Source organism: Balaenoptera acutorostrata, chromosome 11 (assembly GCF_949987535.1).
Source record: "Balaenoptera acutorostrata chromosome 11, mBalAcu1.1, whole genome shotgun sequence".
NCBI lineage: Eukaryota > Metazoa > Chordata > Mammalia > Artiodactyla > Balaenopteridae > Balaenoptera > Balaenoptera acutorostrata.
The window spans coordinates 105,304,414-105,318,448 of NC_080074.1; the positions used below are offsets into that span (position 1 = coordinate 105,304,414).

The 14,035-nt window shown below is 36.7% G+C and overlaps 1 protein-coding gene across 13 annotated transcripts in view; it reads left to right on the forward strand.

The window, feature by feature from the left end:
• The window catches only part of ERC1 (ELKS/RAB6-interacting/CAST family member 1), a 424,409-nt gene that overhangs the window by 227,244 nt on the left and 183,130 nt on the right, over positions 1-14,035 (forward strand). For all 13 annotated transcript variants that reach the window (XM_057555932.1, XM_057555938.1, XM_057555941.1 and 10 more), the window contains one exon: positions 3,974-4,134. In XM_057555932.1, coding sequence (XP_057411915.1) covers positions 3,974-4,134 — 161 coding nt within the window. The remainder of the gene's footprint in view (positions 1-3,973; positions 4,135-14,035) is intronic.

Genomic DNA, 14,035 nt, shown 5'->3' on the forward strand with positions numbered 1-14,035 from the left:
TTTTCATAGATGCCATTTATTGGCTTGAGGAAGTTCTCCTCTATTCCTAGTTTCTTGAATATTTTTATCATGAAGGGGTTTTGGAAATTGTCAAATGCTTTTTCTACATCTTTTGAAATGATCATGTGGTTTTTGTTGTGTATTTTATTAATATGATTTATTACATTTATTTTATATGTTAAACCAACCTTGCATTCTTGGGATAAATCTCAATTTTTATATCTTGCTGGCTTTGATTTTATAGTATTTTTTGCATCTATAGTCATAAGGGGTATTCTTCTAAGCTTTCTTTTTTTCTTTCTTCGGCTGTGTTTTTTCTGGTTTTATCAGAGTTTCTGTGTCATGATCCTTATTTTCTCTTGTTTTTTTGGCACTACATGTGCAAAGTCCATCTATTGTATATTTCTGCCTCCTAATCTGGAATCAATAATTTTTCCAAGGAGCCCATTCAGTTTAGTGAGAAACTGTAATCTTAGAGCTGTGGTCCTTAGTGCTGTTGACTGTCATTGCTTTTAACTCTGGAGTGGTGAGTCCGTAGGTGTGCGTTTTGCTCTTATATCCGGGTTATACTCCTATGGTGGGCCCTTTTTTTATCTGCATGAATAAACATAATTTTGGATGAAATAAGAAAGTCAGTAGATACCATTTTTTCAGTGTTCATAAACTGATAAAACTGAGTAGTGATTTATTTTGGAATATATACATCAGAGGTAAAAATAAAGAAATGCAAGGAAATAAGTACACAAATTAAGAATAGTGATAACCTATCACAGGAGAGTCAGAGGATACAGTTGGATAATTGCACTTAAAAGCTACTGGGTCGTGAGTATATAAGTGTGTGTTTTGCTCTTAGCTCTGGAATATATACATATACCTTTTATCAGTGCATATGATATTTCAGATTGATCATTTATGAAATTTAAAGGTGGCTATGTGCAATATAAAACATTGTTAAATTATTTTTCCTATAAGTTGTCTTTAAGTAATTTCTGATCTTTTGCCAAGTAGGCCAAAGTACCTTCCTCCCATGACTGTGAAGTCCTTCTGCTGTTTGCATTGCTCAGTCTGTTGGATATCCATGTTGATAAAAATGAGTCTGACCATCATACCATATTAAAAAATCAATTGCATATATGTTGTATATTTAAATGTGAATGTATAGTCCAATAAAGGATTTAGAAGAAAGAATAATATCCTCATGGCCTTGAGGTTAACAAAATTGTCATGTTCATTATACAAAAAGCTCTGAACATAAACATGTATAAAGGAAAAATTTTGTTAAACGCCATTAAAATTTAAAACTTCTGTTTATCAAAAGTGCCTTCAGTAAATTTTGCTATTTTCGCACAGTGGAATATCATACAGTTATGAGAATTACAGAACTACAGTTTTACCCAGCAATGTAGATGAATCTCACAGATATAACGCCAGTGGGGAAAAAAAAAATCTGTGCTTAAAATTATATACTATGTAATTCCATTTGTATAAAGTTAAAACGAATAGACAAAACTAATCTAGAGTGTTAGAATAATGGTTACTTTTTTTTTTTTTTTTTTAATTTTATAGCTACTTTATTTATTTATTTCTTTATTTTTTGGCTGTGTTGGGTCTTCGGTTCGTGCGAGGGCTTTCTCTAGTTACGGCAAGTGGGGGCCACTCTTCATCGCGGTGCAGGGACCGCTCTTCATCGCGGTGCGCGGGCCTCTCACTATCGCGGCCCCTCCCGTTGCGGGGCACAGGCTCCAGACGCGCAGGCTCAGTAGTTGTGGCTCACGGGCCCAGCTGCTCCGTGGCATGTGGGATCTTCCCAGACCAGGGCTCGAACCCGTGTCCCCTGCATTAGCAGGCAGATTCTCAACCACTGCGCCACCAGGGAAGCCCCAATGGTTACTTTTAATCTAGAAAAGGGATATGGGGGTGTTGGGGTGATGGTAATGTTCTGGTTATTGGTCTGTGTGCTCTTTGTATAGGTTTGTTCACTTAGAATTCTTCAGGTTGTACATTTATAAGTTTTGTGTATTTTTCTGTATTTATGTTGTATTTCAATAAAAGTTTACTAAAAATTTTAGATGCAAAAGAGTATGTGTATAGAGTGGGCTTACCTTTGTATAGGAGAAGGAGGAATAGTTTATACATGCTTGCTTGTGTATGTATAAGATATCTCTTCAAGTTATATAAGAAACTGATACCATTGCTTGCCTGGAGCAGTGAAGGACAGGATGGGAGGGAGATTTTGTGAGATACGCTTAAGTTCATAAAAGATGGACACATCTCACTATTTATTAGACCTTCTATGAATGATGCTGTTGATGGCTGATTTTGTGTTATAAGAGTGCCTTATGCCTTGGGGCATAATTTAATCTAGTTTTTGCTAAGATTTTATATGAATTAAACTGATAATGTAGAATCATCCTTATTGACAGTTTTCAAAAAGGCAGGCAGTTATATGTTCTTGTAAAGCTTGCTGATATGTGAATACATATCCAAAGAGATCTGCATAATAAGAAGAAGTCTCACAGCAACTGGGACTGTCAGGGTGCTGTTTAGCTGAGAGCATTAACTTGATCACTTCTGAGAAGATACCCAAAGTAAAATAATTCAAGTGCCAAAAAACTAAATGTAACTGTTTTTAACACTAATCCATCTACCTACACTCACTTCTACCTCTGGAAAGGATTATAACCAAGATTATTTCTTGTCAAGTAGCAAACTGACTGTAAACTCTTGTGATTGGTATACTTGGCTGTTTGATTATCTGGTTGAGGTTGTTTTTAGGTAATAACAGATATTTTGGCAGCATATTTTTGCCTCTGAATTAAGATGAACATGTTTATTTAAATCTGATTTTGGAACCACCCAGAGTAAGTGGAAATAACTGATGAGGTACAGAACTTGCTCTCTTAGTTTCTTGTGTTTTAGCATTCTGTCTTCTTTCTCTCATGTTTTTACAGGTCTCTTATTTTATTTAGTTATTTTAAAATAAACTTATTTATTTATTTATTTATATTTTTGGCTGCGTTGGGTCTCCATTGCTACACGTGGGCTTTCTCTAGTTGTGCTGAGCAAGGGCTACTCTTCATTGCGGTGCGCGGGCTTCTCATTGCAGTGGCTTTTCTTGTTGTAGAGCATGGGCTCTAGGCACGCGGGCTTCAGTAGTTGTGGCACATGGGCTCAGTAGTTGTGGCTCGCAGGCTCTAGAGCACAGGCTCAGTAGTTGTGGTGCACGGGCTTAGTTGTTCCATGGCATGTGGGATCTTCCTGGACCAGGGCTCGAACCTGTGTCCCCTGCATTGGCAGGCAGATTCTTAACCACTGCGCCACCAGGGAAGCCCTTTACAGGTCTTTTAAAAGCATTCTGTCTCTTCTCTATCTGGTCATATATTTTTTTTCTTTTCTTTCTGCCTTCCTCAAAAGATCTCTGCCTACCTAGCTTTAGAGCAGGAAATTATCCGATTGAATTCTAGCTGTTTCTTTAACAAGAAATTCTTGTAATGGTATAAACAGAAGAATCTTAGTTTGAACGAATAAAAATGACTCATTTATGTTTATTCTGCATCTGGTATTAGTCAGGTTTATGGCTTTTATTTCCTAAAATCCTTCTAGAAATATTTATTATGATTTTGTTCCTTATATTTTTATCTGCATTATATTGTTATTTCCATGGAAGTTTCTGGACTGTTTCCAAATAAATTCCTTAGAAGGGATTGTTTCTGGCACACTGTTACTTCTGATGCCCTTACATTTGTCAAAAAGAAAATGAGGGTTTTTTGGACCTAAACTGAGAAGAATTATAGTGGAGGGAAGATGAGAGATGTATTTCTTTAACTGCCATTTATGTCTGATCCTGCGAGAGTACAGAATTTTTGATGGGTGTGTCTTCAATTTTGTGGACCCAGGCGTTGCCCACTGCCCAGCTCCTCTGACTATACCTGACCCAGATGCTCAGTTTCTGTCTTTTCTGTATTGATCGTAGGTGGAGGAGTTACTGATGGCCATGGAGAAGGTAAAACAGGAGCTGGAGTCCATGAAGGCAAAGCTGTCCTGCACTCAGCAGTCACTGGCAGAGAAGGAAACTCATTTGACCAACCTTCGGGCCGAGAGAAGAAAACACTTAGAGGAAGTTCTGGAGATGAAGTAAGTTTTATAATATTGTTCTTCAGGCATATGCTTAGTTGAAATACTTGTCCTCATCGCTTTCATCTTCTGGCCCTGTTTGTCACGCCTGACCCACTTAGCCTAATTTTAATGCTCACTTGTGTTTCTCACTCCTTAGAACAAATTTGGGACAAATCCTCGTCAAATAGAAACTTTTTTTGCCTCCCTGTCATTGAATTTTGCAGTCCTCTAGAGTGTATGTATCCGTATGCAGTTGTTTCTCTGAAATTCCTAAAACCTTCTGGAAAGTTCTGGCAAGTTGTTGAGCTTTCTGAGGAAGATAACCATTGCTCCTGAGGTCATACGATGGCTAGGCAATTTTTAAAAACATTTTTTATTATAAACATTTCCAAAGGTACACAAAAGTAGAGAATAGCATAGTGAACCTCCTTATACCCATCCCCCATATTTCACCATTAACATTTGCCACACTCTCCAGTCAGTTTTTACAAAATTGTCACTTTTAGCAGAACCTTTCTTTACATCATTTTCCTACTTTCCAGGCATCTTGCAGCTTCCTTGAGATAGTCTGTTGTGAAGGCTGTATATATCTGCTGTGCATAATACAGCTGCTTCTTTTTCTCCTCTGTGACTTTGAAAAGTTCTGGTTTCCTTCTCTTCAGAACAAGTATGTCTCTTTTTTAAGTCCCTTAGTACTTTCTCCATCACTCCAATCCCCACCCCTATGTAATTGTCCTGCTCTCATTTTACTGAAACCAAGTCTATGCTGGGACCCCTCAGTTACCTTCATCACCTCCCTGTGTTTTTGTCGTCTTCTCTTCTGACTCACAGGAGATACTGTCTCTCCTTCACCAAGCTCGCTTCTTATTTCTATCACAGATTTAAGCTCTGGTTCCCTCCTCTGCAATCTGTCTACATTAATTTTCTTTCACATAATCTTTGCTCACTTTCTGTTAGTTCCTTCTTCTCTGCAATAAATACGCACTCTCTCTGACCTAAAGTAAACAGTCTTTCTGAGCCCAGCCAGTGCTTGAAGCTAACATCCCCTCTTCTTTTCCGCTGCTTTGAACTATCAACAAATGTTGAATATGAGAATTACAAAGTAGCAGAGGATCTTGCCATGACACCTCAGCATGAATTTTCATGGGGCATGATTGTTTTGATATCATGACGGCAGCCCAGGAGTTGAGGAAACAAATGTCGGGGTGTCCCCTGTGCTTATGGATTATTAGGACACAGTGGGAGGTTAAGAGAGCCTGATCTTTTAGAAAAGAATTACAGGTGATGTGCTCTCGGAAGTGACAGATACTGGAGCCAGAAATAGGTTGATACGCAGGGAGAACGGGGAGAATTTAGGGTTCTGAGTATCGTGATGAGAAAGTTTGCTTCTTACGAGCAGGTTAGTAGAAGCAGTTTAAGACAAGGTTTTATCCCTGATGATAAGAACATAGAGGAAGGATGGGTATAATATTCGGGAATACAAGGTATCGATGTGATACTCCTAAGCACACACAGGCCCTCCTGAAGCAACGGTATAGGAGTATTGTTTCGTTTTCTCTGTGGACCAATATCTTGACTTGACTTGTCACATCTTTCCCGCTCAGTTCAAGTGTCTATAGCATAACAGTGGTGGATTTGTAAAGGAATTTTCCTTTATTATTAGGACTTCGAAAAGATATGAAAGAATTTTTTAAAGAATGCTTGACTTTAAACCATTAAAAGGGAATTGCGTGTGATTTTTTTGTTTTATTACTGTTATTATTTTTGGAACCACAGTACTAAACTTTCTTATGGACTTCCCTTGCCAGCCCAGGTTAGAGATTACATTTCAGAAAAATACTGTGATTTGCAAAACTGTTTTTGGTAAGATCAAACACTCACACACTAAGGCATGGGATGAGTAATTAAAGTATTCAGAGAATTTATAAGTGGTATAGAAATTTGATGAATAAACATTAAATAAAAGTTCTAGAAATAAGGTGTTAAAACCTGGCTCTGACAGGTGACCTGTCTCTTAAATCACCTTCCTCATTTGCTCAGGAGATACTACTACAGCATCATGCTGTTCTTAGATTTTCTACAAGTTTTTTGTCATGCAGATTTACTGACTTAAAGTTTTTAAAGTAGTCTTTGCTTTAATTTGCACTTAAATTTCTCCTTGTTGTTGTCTCTCATTTTCATATCTTAATAAAATGGTTGTTTAATACCTTTCTTGTAACAAATTAAGCACTTCAGGCCTAATCGTCTATCCAAACATTCTGTTGAGAGTGGTGGCTAATCCCAAACTCCTAATGTATCCCTCCTCCACTCTCTTTTCTCCTTTGGTAACCATAAGTTTGTTTTCTATGTCTGTGGGTCTATTTCTGTTTTGTATATAAGTTCATTTGTATCTTTTTTTTTTTAGGTTCCACCTATAAGCGATATCATGATATTTGTCTTTCTCTATCTGGATTACTTCACTTAGTATGATAATCTCTAGGTCCATGCATGTTGCTGCAAATGGCATTATTTCATTCCTTTTTATGGCTGAATAATATTCCATTGTGTGTGTGTGTGTGTGTGTGTGTGTGTGTGTGTGTGTGTGTATACATATATATGTATAAATATATAAAACACATCTTCTTTATCCATTCATCTATTGGTGGACATTTAGGTTACTTCCATGTCTTGACTATTGTAATAGAGCTGCAATGAACACTGGGGTGCATGTGTCTTTTTTTTTTTTTTTTTTTTTTTTTTAAATATTTATTTATTTATTTATTTTTGGCTGTGTTGGGTCTCCATTGCTGCGCGTGGACTTTCTCTAGTTGCGGGAAGTGGGGGCTACTCTTCGTTGTGGTGCACGGGCTTCTCATTGCGGTGGCTTCTCTTGTTACAGAGCACGGGCTCTAGGCGCACGGGCTTCAGTAGTTGTGGCACGTGGGCTCAGTAGTTGTGGCTCACGGGCTCTAGAGCGCAGGCTCAGTAGTTATGGCGCACGGGCTTAGTTGCTCCGTGGCATGTGGGATCTTCCTGGACCAGGGATTGAACCTGTATCCCCTGCATTGGCAGGCAGATTCTTATCCACGGCACCACCAGGGAAGCCCTGCATGTGTCTTTTTGAATTATGTTTTTCTCTGGATATATGCCCAGGAGTGGGATTGCTGGATCATATGGTAACTCTGTTTTTAGTTTCTTCAGGAACCTCCATACTATTCTCCATAGTGGGTGCACCAATTTACATTCCCACCATCAGTGTAAGAAGGTTCCCTTTTCTCCATGCCCGCTCCAGCATTTATTGTTTGTAGATTTTTTTGATGATGGCCATTCTTACTGATGTGAGGTGATATCTCATTGTTGTTTTGATTTGCATTTCTCTAGTAATTAGCAATGTTGAGCATCTTTTCATGTGCCTTTTGGCCATCTATATGTCTTCTTTGGAGAAATGTCTATTTAGATCTTCTGCCCATTTTTTGATTGGGTGGTTTGTTTTTTGATATTGAGCTGTATGAGCTGTTTGTATGTTTTGGAGATTAGCTACAGCAATTTATTGTACAGCACAGGGAAATATAGCCATTATTTTGTAAAACTTTTAAACAGAGTATAATGTATAAAAATATTGAATCACTATGCTGTACACCAGAAACTAACATAATATTGTAAATCAACTATAGTTTAATTTTTTAAAGTTTGGCATACAAATATTAAGTAATAATTCATAAAACCTCAATCAAAAGCTGTACAATTAACCTAATAATTATACACAAAGCACTATGAATGACATATTGCGGGTTCTGATACAGTAAACTTTTGATTCCTTTTCACTGCATAGCTGACCAAGGGAATAGACTTTCTTCTGCTATGTTCTGGACTCCTCTCCATATGTTGAACAGTTTCTGCTAATCATCTGTCCTGGGTTGGGAGTGTCTCAGTTCTACAACTTTGCTCAGAATTTGCTTCGTTCATTGTCAGTTTGCAAGGAGTTCACTCCCCCCAAGTAGTTCTGCATGATATCTGCATCTAATTACTTATGGCAAATAGTGAGAGCATACTTCCTGGAATGAAAGAGCCTGAATCTGGATTCTAACTCTGCCACTTATTAGCTCTGTGACTTCAGCAAGTTATTTAGCCTTCTTGTGCTTCAGTCTCCTTATTTGTTAAATGGCAATAATGACTGTCCCTGCTTCATAGCATTTTCATGACAGTAGAATAAGAAATTGTTAATATATGGGATTGAGAGCAGTGCCTGGCATAGGAAGCCCTTAGTAGTGGGTATTGTTAGCTTGCTGCATGTATTTACTGGCAACGATTTGCAGGAAAACAGAAAAGTATTTAAGCAAAATTTAAAAGAAGAAAGGTAATATCCTATCTGTGGCTGTTGGCAGTGACAAAAAGATTCTTCCTTCTGTAGTTATGGCAGGACCCACCATATTTTAAATGTTTTCATTGTTTTATTAATAATAACTGAACAAGTTAAAAGGACTTGTTTACTATAACCAGAGAACTTGAAATGTAGAAGAAATATGAAGGGAATGCAATGTACACAAGAGCCTGAAACATGCACATGTGTGACTCTGAATCTGGAATAAGAAAAGTCTTCCCTGAAGAAAGGATAGTTGGCCTATTTGTAGAGACAGTCCTTCAGCAAAGCACCAGAATAGTCTAGTTTTCTGGGATAATCCTGAACTAGTCAAACCAAAAGGAATGCCCTGATAGTTCTCTTCTATCCCTAGTATTTATGATTGTAATTTTTGAGTGTCTGTTACAGACAGACGGCCGTGAGTTTGGGAGGATGTGGAACTGTTCACCTGGTAGCCTGCCGGTGTCTCAGGAGAAGCACTGGAGTTGGTTGGCTAGCCCTGGGGAGAAGGGACATTTTCATTGGCAGATCTCATATTGGTTCTTCTTCTTATGCTGTGGTTTTGTTAATCACTGTTTTTTTACTTCACTTTTATGTTAACCTCTTTGACTAAGAAAGAAAGGATGAACGGGAGAGGGAGGAAAATAATAAAATAACAACCATAATAAATTCTGAGTATCAGTTCAGGTCACAAGCTTCACTATCAAGATTTCTAGATGAGCTGATTCATTCTCCACTGCCCTGCATTCAGAGTCCTACTGCAGTCTCACCCTATGTTAGCATTATGAATACAGCTCAAAAGACTCACGTTTCATTTTGAGTAAACTTTTATCAAACTACGCATTTGACTATACTGAGAATTGGTTTGTTTCAGAAGGTGGTGGTGGAATCGCTCTTTTGTTTCTTTGAGAATCTAGAGCTGTGTGATAAATAGCATCCCATTAATAAAGTTGCTAGAGAAGTCCAAAGCACTGTGGGCCACATTATATACTCGTGAGATGACTTCTGGCTACAGAAAAATCTAACTTCCCACCCACATAAAATAAATTTTCATATGTACCTAAGAAGAGTTCAGTAATATGATCTGAATTCTGTCATTTAAAAGATACTTGCCTTTTAATTTGAGAGAAAAATGCAGTATGCTTGGAATTAAGGAAGCTGTAGAAAATGGTTACTGGGAAAAGTTCAGGCTATTTGGGGTTAGTATAGTTAGGTGATCCATCTGTTATACTTTGAATAATTAAAATGAGACAGTATTTTAAATTATTTTATCTCCTAATATTCTGTAGAATTTCATTTTTAAATTTATTGTAGAGTTGCTGACATTAAAAAATAAAATCCCACTTGGAGATCTATGACAGTCTTCCAAATTACCACAAAATTGATAATAGTTGTGCAAATTATATACGAGTAACAAATTGAAATGCCTTTTAAGATACATAAGAATTAGAACATGTATACTTTTTGCAAAGCCACACTTATGTATACTTCCACCGAATGCCTTTATTTGAGTCATTGGACATATGACAAAGGACTTTTAGTGGAGTTGGAAGCATTTTTCACAGTGGCCTGAAATACTGAGCTTTAAATATTTTGTGGGAAATCACATAAATTCTTATGAAAATTTCCTACACTTGAGTTGAAAAAGAAAACAAAGTATGCTGTATAGTATAGCAATAAATAACACTAGTGGGACTGGTCCTAATTAAAATTATAAAGAAGAGTTTCTAACTCTTGACTTGGGGACTTCCATACTAGCCTTGGTTAACTCTTTAATTCTGTTCCCTCTTTTTCTACCCTCACATCCAGCTCTCTCATGCTTCCTACTTCACAGAATGTGTGGTATCAACTGTCACACATCTTTTCTCATCAGAACTAAGAGTTTAGGTGGGGCTCTGAGTTGTCACAGGACAGTGATGGAGATGGGTTAATTAAGTACAGTAATTACAGTATTTACAGTACAGTATTTGAGTTCCTTACCTGTCCCTGCTCCTAAATGGTGACCATGATGCTCAGCTTCTCACAAGATGAGGCACGAGTATTTCAAATGTTTTTCTCAAATCGTTTTATTTTCTTGTGACCTGAATTAGAATCATTTACAAACAACCCTGATATCCCTTGCCGTTCTCCTCCCTTAATCCTAAATCCATTCCACCTTTTAGCCGTTTAAGGTCAGATGTAAATTCCAAACAGAAAAAACCACTTTCCTGAAGAAATCATGCTTCCTAATCATTTTTTTCATTTAAAATGTCCTAAATGGCTGTGGTAATCTCTAAGTAAAGAGCGGAACTTTTCAGATAAAGGCCCCAAAGTCCCTCTCTTTTCCAGTTTTTATATTTCTGTCTTTCCCCCATCAGTATATGGTTTGTGTGCAAGAATGTCCTCGCTTGTGCAGGGATGAAATTAAGAATATAGGTCATCCTCTTTTTCCTAAAGGGGAAAGGAGTGCGATTATTGTCCTACTTCTTACTTATCTTTTTACTTTTTTCTCTACTGGAGGTGTAGGATGAACCCTAGTCCCTCTGTTTAATACAGTTGAAACAGTTAAAGGGACAACTATTCCAGGTAGATAACCTAATGCCTTAAGCTAACTGCAATACTCATTTTAAGAAAATTTTTTACATAATATACCATTATGAGAGGTTTTTTTAGTTTGGGATTTAAAAAAAAAAATCTTTTCCTTTCAGGATCTTCATTCTCTGTGTCCCTCAGAGTACCATAAAGGTATTTACTCATTCTGTAAATGGATAAAACTTCCCTCAAGCTTTGTATGTAGAAATAGTAATCCATTTATTTAATCATAAGCTTTTCCTGGCTGAAGATTCTGAGTAAACGAGTATTATAAGATGCTCTTTGTAGCAAAGAATGTGTTTACATTTTGAGCTAGTTATAAACCGGGGTTATAATACTTAGACCCACCTCATGAGGTTGTTGTGAGGATTAAATGAGATAACGTGATAAAAACACTTTGAAATTGGTCAAGCTGAATATTTGCAAAGCATGATACGCACAACTGAAAATTGTTAAGTTTGCACTTAACTTTTCAGGTTGGCAGTTTTCTCATTCTGAAACGAAAGGGTTTCTTACATCTCTAAGATTCCTGTCATTTAAAAAATCATATGATTCTTTGACTAGGTGACCTTCTGACATCCTTGATTCTATAGTTGCAAATGCTCTGAGTAAATCAGAGAAGTAATTTATATATAAACAGTATACTGAGCAGAAGTTGGGGGTCAGATGTCCATAATTCCTTGGCTGAGGACTAAGCCTCACGTTCACTGGATCAGACTACCCAAGGCCTACCAGAGATAAGCTGCTCTGGGGATGGAAGTGGAATTGTGATGCTAGAGTTAGAGCAGCAGTGCTGGGGAAGTTTCAGTTCCAACCCAGTCAGTGGCAAAAGTCTTGTTAAAACTTCAGGCATCTTGCTGAGATAACAGAAAGTCTGGGTTTTAGGAGTAGGGATCATGACCTACAATAAAGCTAACTATAGATGTAGTGTAACAAAACTGAAAGCCCCAAGGCAATCTACAGGGACAGTAGAATTTGGAGGATGAGTCCCATCAAGATAGAGAGGTCTGGGAAATACCCTGAGCTTTCAACAGATCAGCCCAACAAAGGATAAATCCAAGCCTATACAAGGTCAAGGAGATCAGCTATTAACTGAATTATCTACTAGAACAAAAATCATTGCTTTTCAGAAGAAAATAACAGAATCCAGAGTCTTTGTAGTGTATCATCTACAGTATTCTATATTCAATTAAAAAATATCACCAGACATTCAAAGAACAGTAACATGTAGCCCATAGTGAACAAAAACATGCAGTAGAAAGCAACTCAGAGAAGTCCTAGATATTGGATTTAACAGTGATTTTAAAGTCACTCCTATAAGTTGTGCTTCAAAGTCTTAAAGAAAATGTAATGTTGATGATAGAACAGATAGGAAATCTCAGCTGAGAAAGGAAAACATTTTAAAAATGGAAATTTGAAAACTGAAATTTAAATGAAAAAATTCAGTGGATGGTCTTAATGACAGATTAGAGCTTTCAAAAGAAAGAGTCCATAAATTTTAAAACAGATCAATAGAAATTATCCAGTGTGAACAACTGTGAGAAAAAGGGTTTTTACAAAATGAATAGAGCCTCCATGACATGTTGGACATTATCAAATGGGCTAATATTACATGTAACTGGAATTCCAGAAGGGTAAAAGAGTGAGAAGGGGGTAGAAAAAAGTCTGTAAAAATAATGGCTGAAATATTTCTTTGATTTAAAATACATTGATTTAAGAAAGTGTGTGGGAAATCTCTGTGCATCCCTCTCAGTTTTTTTGTTAACCTAAAAGTGCTCTAAAAAATAGTCTTTTTAAAAAGCATATATATTTACAGATCCTAGAAACTTAGTGAAACCAAGCTGGGTAAATACAAAGAAAACCACACCTATAAACATTATAATTTAATTGCTAGAAACAAAATATAAAGAGAAAAACAGACGCAGCAACGGAAGAAAGAAACACAGTATGTAAAGGGAAACTATGATAGCTGAGTTCTTATCCAAAACATCGGAGATCAGAATAAAATGGAACTTCTTTTAAAGTACTGAAAGAAAAATTGTCAGCCTAGAATTCTAGGACCAAAAAACAAACAAACAAACTCCAAAAATTAGGGTTAAATATAGACATTTTTCAGATAAATAAATATGAAAAGAATTCATCTGTAAGTGGAGATGTGTCTGCGTGATGGCTGATTCGCTTTGCTGTATAGCAGAAACTAACACAACATTGTAAATCAACTATACCCCAATTAAAAAATTAATTTAAAAAAATTAAAAAATTAAAAGAAAGAAAAATACAATAAGCTATGGAGATATATTGTATAGCACAGGATTATAGCCAATATTTTATAATAACTATAAATGGAGTATAACCTTTAAAAATTGTGAATCACTATATTGTACACCTGTAACTAATATAATATTGTACATCAACTATACTTCCATTAAAAAAAATTCATTTCTAAAAAGCACTTTCTGTAAGAAATGCTAAAGGATGTTCTTCCAGCTGAAAGGAAATGAAACCAGATGGAAGCATGAATCTACAGGAAGGAATAAAGAACACACGTGGTAAATAAGCTGATATGTATAGACAACTGACTCTAAAGCAAAAATAATATCATTGTATGGTGGAGTTTATAATAGGTGTAAAATTGAAAGATATGACAACAATAGCACGAAAGATTGGGGGGGTAGAAACATGGTTGTCAGGTTGTTAACTTTGTGTAGTAGAAAATACAAATTATCAGTTTTGAATTTTTTTTAAGTCATTTTCTTTTTTTAAAAAAATATTTATTTATTTATTTATTTGGCTGCATTTGGTCTTAGTTGCGGCATGCGGGATCTTCGTTGCAGTGTGCAGGCTCTCTAGTTGTGGTATGTGGGCTCTAGAGTGCGCAGGCTTAGTTGCCCTGTGGCATGTGGGATCTTAGTTCCCTGACCTAAGATACGGGATTGAACCCATATCCCCTGCATTGGAAGGTGGATTCTTAACCACTGGACCACCAGGGAAGTCCCAAAGTTTTATAAT